Source organism: Squalius cephalus (genome assembly GCF_949319135.1).
Source record: "Squalius cephalus genome assembly, chromosome: 1".
In the NCBI taxonomy this organism is placed as follows: Eukaryota; Metazoa; Chordata; class Actinopteri; order Cypriniformes; family Leuciscidae; genus Squalius; species Squalius cephalus.
This window is the reverse complement of record NC_137122.1, coordinates 28,301,280-28,312,498: the sequence shown is the minus strand read 5'-3', so window position 1 is coordinate 28,312,498 and position 11,219 is coordinate 28,301,280. Positions and strand designations below refer to the sequence as shown.

Genomic DNA, 11,219 nt, shown 5'->3' with positions numbered 1-11,219 from the left:
CTTTGCTTCAGAAGGCCTTTATTAACCTCCTGGAGCCGTTAGAAATACATAAAATTGGAAATAAATAAAAACTAAAACTACACCACAACTGGAATAAAAATGAAACTGGAATAAAAATAAATAAATAAATAAAAAACATAAAAAATAGCCTAATAAAAATGTCAAAATCACATTAAAAATATTAAAATTAAACAAAAATGAAAACACAAATATAAAAAGCAACAACAACAACATAACAGTAGACTATAAAATATTGATAATATAAGGGCCTATATTGCCTATAATAAAAATAACAGTAAATTATGACACGTATTGAGTTTACTGTCTCAGTTAGTTAATTTTGGCATTCCAGGGTCTCGGCTCACCCGTGAGAGGGGGTGGGTGTTGTAGTTGTAACGGGTGACACATTGATCTAAACCCGCGGGGCGACACAAGCGCGGCAGCGCGCCGCTCATGACGCGTCTGGCGTCTCCAAAGAAAAGCTCCATTCAGCAGGAGATAGGCTTCAGTTATAAACGAGTAGCCTTCATAGTCTCCCTTTAAAAGTATCTACACAGTTCATTAGGTAATTACCTGCCAGTGAAGAGTAATTTAGAGGCATACGGTTTTGAATGAGTTGTTCTTCACAAGCTATTTGTAACCAAAAACCGCGATCCAAAACTAATAATCATACGGTTTTTTTTTTGTGTGTGTTAAACTTAATTTCAGTAAATCGGAAAAAACTTTTTCTTGACTAGAATGAAAATGAAGGCTTCTCCTGCGCTCGTGCTCTGCGTGTCCGTCACCGTTTACTTCGCGCAATCTCAGCTTCAGCTGCGCGTGCGCCCGTCCCCTAGCGAACACCTGCCGGTACCGGACCTGCACGAGGACCCTGACCCGGCGCTGGAACCGGGAGAGAGGGATTTAAGCCCTCGGCTGCTGCGGCGGAAACTCGGCAGCAGTTTTGACCCAGTCTTCTCTTCGACCGGTCCACCAACGCGAGGAAACGGGTCCGAAATCACGCGAGATGACGAGATCAGTCTCGCCGGACCGATTCCCAGTGAATTTCAGCAGCTGGATTTCACCGGTCTTAAAGCAGCACCGAAAACGGAGCGCAGGGTTCGCCGGTGGTTGTGGTCGTACACGCAGTGCCCGGTGCTGTCGATGTGGAAAGATCTGGGCGTGCGCTTCTGGCCGAGATACGTCAAAGAAGGACAGTGCTCGACCGAGCGCTCGTGCTCTTTACCGGAGGGGATGTTTTGTAAACCGGTGCAGTCCGTGAGCGTCACGCTCCTCCGGTGGCACTGCCAGCAGGGCTCTCGCGCGCTCAAGCGATGCGCGTGGATCCGCGCGCACTACCCGGTCATTTCACAGTGCGGCTGCGCGTGCTGAAGCCCACAGCTTGACCATTTTAATAATGATCCTAAAATGGTTTAGCAGCACAACATGAATTCGTATTCCTTTCTTTTGATTTTAGGGTGCATATGAATCGGACTTGTTCTTGTCACCCACCACCCATATAACTTTGACAAGGATAGAAAGACACATTTGTGATTGTGCATTCTTTGGCTATGCTGTTTTAAATTATATTTATCTGTGAGCATGTGAAGAAAATTTTCAATGATGTAAGAAAAAAAAAGACAATAAAAGTGCCAACATTGTGTATTTGTATTGTTATTGCTGCATTTGATAATAATACAAATTTCCATAAGAAATCATTTTAATATATTGATTTTATACTCTGTGCTGCTAAATATATATATATATTTGCCACCTGTGATATTTTTTGCAGGATTCGCTGATGAATAAAAAGAACAGCATTTATTCAAAATTTCAAATCACTTTTTATTAATTTAACACATATTTGTTTTGAAAGTACTAATTTCTTTAAAAAAGAAAGAAAGAAAAACTGACCTCAAACATTTTACTATATACTCAGATAGAAAAAAGTTATTTCAAATTGTAATAAAATTTCACAATTTTACTGTTTTTTTCTGTATTTTTGATCAAATAAATGCAGCCGAGACTTCTTAAAAAACAAACAAATAATATATATATGCATTTAAATGCTAATATAAAATAAGTGAAAGTTTATTTGTGAAAACACTTATGTGTCATGAGTAATAGCTTTGTATTGAACACGTTTGACATGTTTATTCTCTCACTTCTCCTTTTTTTTACATTTTATGTTATTCTGTTTCTTTCTCCCTCCTTCTCTTCCGCCACATCTGTTTTCACCTCCTCTCTTTTACTGTCAGTTTTCACTCGCCCATCTTTGTGTTCGCACTCATATTTGCTCTCTGATGTTTCAGGATGAATGCAACAAACAAGACCGTAACTGAAGGTTAGTAAAAGTAAAGTTAATAAAGTTCTGATATTTTTCTGGCAAACCTTATACTGTTTGATAAGAGAAGAATTGTGTATTTTACAGTAGTTCATATAAATGCATTTAGATATGCAGCATATGTGAATCAAGTCAATGTAATTGTGTAGCCTACATGAAAAGGCTAATTTAAAAGAAAAATGTCAGAAAAATATCAGACGGACTTGCTGTTTTTGGTCTCTGATAATTACGATGCAGTTTTTCACCCAAACAACACTGTTAATGAAACGCTGAAGCATCATCTTCGGCGCTTGATGGTACTGTGTTTGGGTGCATGCTTGATAGTTTAGCAGAGTAAGTATCACTTCGGTGAAAATAACGCTTCAAATGGTTAAAGAAAGGAAACGTATGAAGGCAGCTGGTGAGAAAACAAGCAGTCCCTCCCTTGGGATCTGTCTGTGAGTGTGTTTGAAGAGAAAAAGAGTAAGACTGAAAGTAAATGAAGCTAATCTAAAAGATGCTGCTGCTTCACCTTGTTTTTCAAAAGATCTGTCAAACCAAGCAAAATAAATCTTCCATCCTGATCATTTCAATAATGATACAAACAGAACAATGTTTAAACTGTAATCACATCTAAAGAAGAGTTTGAATCTGGTTTTTGGATTAAATTATTTTGATCAAAATGTTAAAACCACAGAAAGAACACAGTTTGGTTTGACAGCGGCCTGATGTTTGCTGTGTTCCTGACATTCAACATTTCACACTGCAAAATTGTTTCTGATATCACTCAAATATCATGAACACTCTTGCAAATAAAGGTTCTTTATTGGCGTCGATGGTTCCATGATGAACCTTCAACATCCATTGAATCTTTCCATTCTACAAAAGGCTCTTTAGTGGAAAAAGGTTCTTCACATTCTTAAAAAATAAAGGTTACCAAAAGGGGTTTTGGCAGTGATGCCATAGAAGAACCATTTTGGTTTCCACAAAGAATCTCTCAGTGAACACAGTTCTTAAAAGAACCACTTGTTTTTCTTAGTGTGAAAAGTATTTTAATAATATAAATAGCCATTTTCCACTATATAGAACCTTTAGTGGGATGAAAAGATTCCATGGATGTTAAAAGGCAAAATTGACGGTTATATTGTTATTGAACATTTTGTGTCACTTTAATACACAGGTCTAAACTTCTTTCCCAGCTGTTTACGTTCACAGACATAACCGACTGTTTATGTGAACTTTGTGTGTTTTTGACATAACCTCTGTCACACAAGGTTGAAAGAAGAACAAGAAGAAGATGATGATGATCAAGTTTATAAGTCTTTAATAATCCACTTAAAAGGCAATCCAAACAGGCAGACAAACAAAACATAACCTCTAATGTAGACATGACCGGACCACTGTAAACTGACAAGACTGAAACTGAATGAGGGCAATGATGATTAACACTGTGCAGATTAAATTAATCTCCATGACAACTAAAGAGTGGTGGGAAACTGAACAAAGGAACACATGTGACTGAAAATAACAAACTAAAAGTCCATAAAAACAGAAACTAACTGAACATAACGGTGACAACCTTGTGTGTATTATTTGGCAATAAGACGTGAAAGAGAACTTCGTTTAATTCTCACGTGAAGCTCTGTCTGACATCCAGCTTTCTGTGCTCGTGCTTCAGATGTGTGCGCTCAGAAAACCATATGTCAGACGTCTATGGCTTTAAAACGCATTTCCTTTGAGTTTTCCACGTATGTCAAAACGATCCCTATTCACAGGGATCCGCGAAAACGCGTAAAAAACGCTGTATTCTTTTGGCACGCTGTAGCCCCGCCCCTTTTCAGCGCTGCGCTCGTTGTCTTTTGACATCCGGTCTGTATTTTCACAGAGATCTTGCGTGTTTATGAGTGTTTATTGCGTGTTTTAAAATCTTCCCGGTCGACTGACATTTGTTAAGACATCTGCTTTAAACATTACAATCCTCATGATAACTTTCGTTAACTTTACATTAAGTAAATCCACTTCAAAAGCTAATTACTCCTGGACAGCAGTGCCATAGAAACAAACAGAGCGACCGCAAAAACGGAAGTTCAAAGACAATATTCTAAAGATGGCGGCGCCCTCGTTTCTCTGGTCTATACACTGAACCCGTAATACGCATGTGCATGACGTCATCGTTTTCAGAGATTTGCGTTGTTGTTGTTGTTTACACAGAGACTGTTTTCAAAAACTTGCACTTTGAGGCCCTGTTTACACGAGAACGCTCGCGGGTGAAAACGTAAAAATATTTTATCAGATGTGCCTTTCGTTTAGACGGCGACGGCGTTTTTGGGGCTTAAAAACGCAAAAAAGTGAAACCACCCTCCAGAGTGGAAATCTTAAAAACGCTCCACCGTCGCGTTCCCGTCTAAACGGTAAAAACGCAAAAGTCTGCTAGACAGTGAAGGCACCGATCAGTACTTCACATTGCCATCTAGCCGCCTGGAGAGCACACTACATTGAATTTCACACACTTTTGCGTCACCATATGCACGCAGATTTCCCCCACATAACGCTCGTCTAAACGCAGAATAAAAAGTGATCACTTTTGCGTTTTCTCTTCAGATCGTTTCCGTGTAAACGTAGCCTGAAACTCATTTTCAAAAGTTCGCGTTTTCAGGCACCCAAAATGCCGTTGTCGCGTAAACGAATGGCCAAAATGCATAAAATGTTTTACGTTTTTAGTTGAAAACGGTGTGTAAACAGCCCCTAACTTTCATGAAGAACTGCAATGTCACGTGAGTGTGGCCAGACATTATAATAATTCAATTTTTAGGCGGAGTATCTGAAGCAGGAGCTGTAAAGGCACATCAAAGGTGACGGGGAGAAGCAGCTCATTTGCATTTAAAGATACATGCACGAAAACTGCTTCCTCTCAATAATGGGCATTTACAACATGCTATAATTAATATTTATTCTGCGGATGCTTCACAGATACATTCTGGGGACAATTGAGACTAATACTACATTTAGTAAAAAGGGGCATAATTGGTCCCCTTTAAAGGTTATTCACAAAACCATCAATGCCAATAAATAACCTTTACTTTTGAGAGTATGAAAAAAAAAGTTATTTTTTATGAACTGTTCACTGAAAGGATTTTTGGGGAACCAAAATGATTCTTCTATGGCATCACTGTGAAAACCCTATTTTGGAACCTTTATTTTTAAGAGTGTAGTAAGATTGTAAGTCTATAAAAATATATAATATATTTTGCTATCATGTGTGTGTTAGTTTAATAAACTAGCATGATGAAGTGAACTTTCAGCTCGAAAGAAAGACTATTTCATCATGTCCACAGGTTACACAAAAGTTAACACAACTGTGTTTGATGGTACATCTCACAGCAAACCTGATCTCAAGCCAGTCAAAAACCCCTCACATAACACAGGTAAGTTTTTATGCAGCATTATGTCATAATAAATAAATCTGATGCTGAATCAGTTAATCATTTATGTGTGTGTGTGTGTGTGTGTGTGTGTGTGTGTGTGTGTGTTTTGTGTTTAGCGTCTCGGCCTGACTGGCTGCTCTACACAGTTCCTGCATCAGCCTTTTTGATTGGGATCGTTCTGTTCGCCTACACCTGCAAAACACAACGACGCAGGAATGGCAAGTGTTGTGAACACATGCACACCCACACACCCACACCCACACCCACCGACACACCCACACACCGACACACACACACACACACACACACACACACACACACACACACACACACACACACACACACACACACACACACACACACACACACACACACACACACACACACACACACACACACACACACACGTATATGTGGTTTCTAGGGACTCTCCATATGTGTAATGGTTACTGTACAAACTGTATCTTATCCCCCTACACTAAATCTACCCCTAAACCCAACCATCATATAGAAACCTTCTGCATTTTTTGAATTTCAGTTCAGAATCACAGTTTTGTATAGCCTGGTTAAACCCAGACCATTCTCAGTAGTAACTCGAGCAAATCTGAATTTGCCGGAAGTTGTCTGGGTTTTCCCAGGCTAAGTTTTGTATGGTTTTGAAGCCATTTTGTTTACGAGGACACAGGAAGTTTCCTCATTAACCATGTTTATGCTGTTTCATTATGCCTATTAGTAAAAAAAAATATGAATAAAAATACTATTAATAAAAAACTATAGCTAATACTAAAATACAAAAAATACACACACTGACATAGAAAAATTCTCAACATACAAGCTTCATGTTGACAAATGATATATTGCATTATAGTTTATAGATTTATGATGGTCCTTAATGACATTTTTTTTCTTTATGCAGCACCTACAGAGCAGAGGACACACACAAATGGACATGTTGCCCCTTATACTACTTTTGGGTGATGTATTTGCCTTTTTTTAATACTCATTCCCTTTTCTTTTTTACTCTATATATCTTGTTGGGACAACAGTTGCCCAAATTGGCAGTATTATATATAAAAAAGAAAGAAAATCAAAACCCTCTGGTTCTCCTCGCGTGGCGGTCAATTTCTTTTTACTTCAATGAAATGAATATATTTTAGTTTGATAATGTTTTTTATATAATATTTTGAATTTAAAGGGATTTTATGGTACTAAATTATATTTATGCAGTAGTTATAATCTATTTATTACTTAACTATGTTTTGAGCATTGACAACATTGAAACTTAAACTGTCATCAATATTGAATGCTTTGGAGCACAGACTTGAGTATTTGTTTGTTATTATTATTATGTTATTATTAAAAGGCACAAAAATACTAATTTTTATTTTTATATGAAATAATAATTTTTCCAAAACATGTTTTACTCTAAACCTGTGAGAACATCAAAGCCATAAATCTAAACAAGTTATGTTCCAAATTTGAGGGTTGATATCTCAAAAAATGAGCTTTCAGTGAGATTTTGTTTGGGCGCAGTACCAAACATTTCCACTAGATGAAATCCGCTTCCCATTCATTTGTAATTCATTCAACAGTACAAGCGTGAGAATTTTTTATAGCCTTTTTGAATCATGTCCATGATTTTTGGTGTGTGTTCACATAGCAAATGCCAAAACCTTCACCAAGTTTCTATAAAAAAAATCTATAAAAAAACAAAACGTAAAATGTTTCGGTCAAAAATGACCAAAGAGAACCAGAGGGTTTTAATACTCATTCACGCTGTCACCTCTGAACCAGCTCGACATCACCAAGCCCTCCTCTCTATCCACCTGTCATATAGAGACTTTTCATGATTCATTCAATTACTTTCTAAGAAAATCCAGTCACGTCCTTCATTTGAAACACTTGAAACACTGCAAACATGTCACATTAAAGAAGTAAACGTGCTAAGAAGGCTGTTTCATGTTTTTGAATGTGTGTTGCCACAGGCACTCTGTGAAGTGCATGGAGAGCGCTGAAAACATCAAGAAGGGTAAAATACTGCTAATAATTTCATATTTTTTATAGTGCTAGCCATATTCAAATCCAGAAAAATACAGTCAATATTATGTTGTTGCTTTGGACAGATGAGACGCAGTCCTATGAGAATGTAGATGCAGCTATTTACAGCAATCAAGGCAAAGTCACATATTATGTGTCTGCAAATGAAGGTACTGTATATCCTGACCAACAGTAATTATGTGAGGGGATTTTTATTCTGCAATTTAATGGTTGTTGGTTTTAGATTATCTTGAACCTGATGCAATTGGGAAAGAGGAAGGGGCGGGGCCAGAGGAACATCAGAACACCCTACAACCGCCCAGCAGTTTGACAGACACTGGTGAGCATATTTTGATTTTACACACACATACTTAAAACATAAACATATATAAGTTCTGAAATCATGTATATTTAGCTGAAAATATTACTAAATACATATTATCAAAATATATTCCTAGTTGTTGACTGCTTATTAAAGCTTCACAATAGATGAAGTTCTTAAAGGGATAGTTCACCCAAAAATGAAAATTCTGTCATCATTTACTCACCCTCAAGTTGTTTCAAACCTGTATGAATTTCTTTTTTCTGCTGAACACAAAAGAAGATATTTTGAAAAATGTCTGTAACCAAACAGTTGATGGACCCCATTGACTAACATAGTATTTTTTTTTTCTACTATGGAAGTCAATGGGGTCCATCAACTGTTTGGTTACAGACATTTTTCAAAATATCTTCTTTTGTGTTCAGCAGAAAAAAGAAATTCATACAGGTTTGAAACAACTTGAGGGTGAGTAAATGATGACAGAATTTTCATTTTTGGGTGAACTGTCCCTTTAATGACTGGAGTTCAATGGGGAAAGGACGTGACACAGGTTGGATTCGGGGTCTGTGTGTCTTCTTCTCTACAGATGGAGAGTCGTATGAGAACATGGAGGGGTGTTTGTATGCTCAACCCCGAAAACGGACACAGAAACTTCAGCATGCGCCTGAAGAAGAGGGTGAGGGATAAAACACACACAAACAGATCTGTAACTGACACTCTTGAAAATAAAGGTTTCAAAAAGGGGCTTTTCACAGTGATCCCGAACCATTTTTGGTGCCCCAAAGAACCTTTCAGTCAACCGTTCTTGAAAGAAACATTTTTCTTCTTATTATGAAAAAAAACAAAGTTCCATGGATGTTAAAGTTTCTTTATGAAACCAATAAAGAACCTTATTTTTAAGTGACAAATGAATTGATAATGTGCAGTAAACTCTTTTAAAAATGTTTCCCCGCATAGACTACATCAATCCAGATGAAGATGGAAAACAAGATCTCGCTCTGGACCACACAGACACTGGTAAGTGTTTTGCTGTGTGTTTGTTTGGCCATGTGGTATATGAAATTTAATTTCATCTTGTTTTCTCCTTCCAGAGTCGTATGAAATCATGTCCGGATCAGACTGTGTCTACAACAACACAGACTTCACAGCATCCTATGACAACACAGAGGACGGTGAGTGTGTGTGTGTGTGTGTGTGTTAAAGAAATGCGTGTCTCTTTGCATCCGATTGAATATGTGTGTAAATGCCTGCTTCAGATTCATATGAACAGATGCACGGAATCCCAGTCCCGATCCAGAAAGAGATGGATGGAGGAAGAGAGGGTGAATGAGAGAGGAATGGACAACTGCCGTGATTGACGATAGGAGAAATTGAAGAGAGAGATCAAGACAAGGGAAACAGAGGTTTTTTTCAATGATTAGAGAGCAGCTACAGGATGAGTAATAGCTCATTATTATTTTTTTACAAGTTTGTAAACATAAGTACTTATCAGAAACAACCTTGAAATAAAATCTGACTGTTCACTTTCTTGGTCTTGCGCAAAATTCATCAACGCAACACAATTAGTTAACACCGAATTAGCTAACAATGAGTAATACATTTATTACAGTGTTTATTAATCTTTGTTAACGTTAGTTCATGTCAGCTCAGGTCCATTATATAATATGAACAGATGCAACTTTTGATTTTAATAATGTATTACTAAATGTTGAAATTAACATGAACTAAGATGAATAAATGCTTTTTCATTGTTAGTTCATATTAACTAATGTAGTTAACTAATATTAACAAATTAAAACATTTCTGCTGACAACCAAAGACACACAAACCAAAAATATATTAGCCTACATTTCTATTATCCAATCAAATCCTGAAGTCCCAGGTTCCCATCAGAATATTTCACTCAAAATGTCACATTACAGAATTTTAGATGGTTATGAATGATATTTGATGTCGTCTGAAGACCTTGTTCAAACTGCTTTTGTATTCAAAGTATTTAGAAAAATCTAGATTGTTTTCAGAGATGTTTATAGCTTGAGCTTCTAGAGTAAATCGCACACTGTAAAGAAATGTCCTGGTCATACGTCAACCAAAAATCAAAAAAAAGAAAATAAGTTGCAAATCTCTCAAAAAATGTCAACAAATTTCCTGGTCATATGTCAATCAAAAATCAAAAAAAAGAAAAAAGTCTAATTTTTTTTTAATAGAAATTTCCTGGTCATATGTCAATCAAAAAAAAAAAAAAAAATTTTTTTGCAAATCTCACAATTTTCTTAAAATAAATGTCCTGGTCATATGTCAATCAAAAAAAAAAAAAAAGAAAAAAGAAAAAAAGAAAATAAGTTGCAAATCTCACAAAAAAGTCAACAAATTTCCTGGTCATATGTCAATAAAAAAAATAAAAAAAAAAATAAAAAAAGTCTAAATTTTTTTTTAATAGAAATGTCCTGGTCCTATGTCTATCAAAAAAAAAGAAAGAAAAGAAAAAAGTTGCAAATCTCACAAAAAAGTTTCAAGAAATGTCCTGGTCATGTGTCAACCAAAAAGAAAAAAAGAAAAAGAAAAAAGGAAGTTTCAACAGTTTCATGACAGTGAAGCACATTCAGAACCTCCTTCCTAATTCTCAATAGCTTTTGACATGTAACATTTTTTTAAAGTAATTATTTAATTACTAGAATTACATCAAGGTAGCATTTCTTTTTAAAAACCTCAAATTTGTCATGAACAAAAGTCATAACGTGATGCAAAAAGCTTTATTTTCATTATGCATTTTCTTTTAATTGATCTCTTGATTTTAAGATGAAATATGACCACGTTGCTTTGTGAGCATCTAGGTTCTTGGTTTTAACTGTCAAGAGCTTTCTGAATAGTTTAATGTTTTATTGCATAACTGTCTCAAAGACATCACGATAGTGTCAACAGTCCAAACGCTAAATCTAAAATCAGACCCGTTCGTTTTTGCAGAATTTTAACTCATTTAGCACAAATAATCACCATCCATCAAACTAAAATGCATTCACTTAAACATAACACTCAAAAACACGCATCAACCGTTAACACACAGGTTTGATGATACCAGCTTAAAATAGATGTACATAATAGTACACTGAAACTTAACTGTACATTTCTTGGC

General features: G+C 36.3%; 2 protein-coding genes across 2 annotated transcripts; both read left to right on the top strand.

Annotated features, from left to right (window-relative positions):
- The first annotated feature begins 373 nt into the window (after positions 1–373).
- nog5 (noggin 5) lies at positions 374–1,542 on the top strand. The gene has a single exon (XM_079858947.1). The coding sequence runs from the start codon at positions 739–741 to the stop codon at positions 1,369–1,371; it is 633 nt and encodes a 210-aa protein (XP_079715073.1). The 5' UTR covers positions 374–738; the 3' UTR covers positions 1,372–1,542.
- A 669-nt stretch (positions 1,543–2,211) lies between these two features.
- LOC307158635 (uncharacterized protein) lies at positions 2,212–10,627 on the top strand. Its single transcript, XM_079871379.1, has 11 exons — positions 2,212–2,323; positions 5,638–5,727; positions 5,844–5,945; positions 6,644–6,701; positions 7,713–7,756; positions 7,851–7,934; positions 8,009–8,104; positions 8,673–8,762; positions 9,044–9,103; positions 9,178–9,258; positions 9,343–10,627. Exons 1-11 carry the CDS (start codon positions 2,293–2,295, stop codon positions 9,414–9,416), a joined length of 810 nt encoding a protein of 269 aa, XP_079727505.1. The 5' UTR covers positions 2,212–2,292; the 3' UTR covers positions 9,417–10,627.
- The last annotated feature ends 592 nt before the right edge of the window (positions 10,628–11,219 follow it).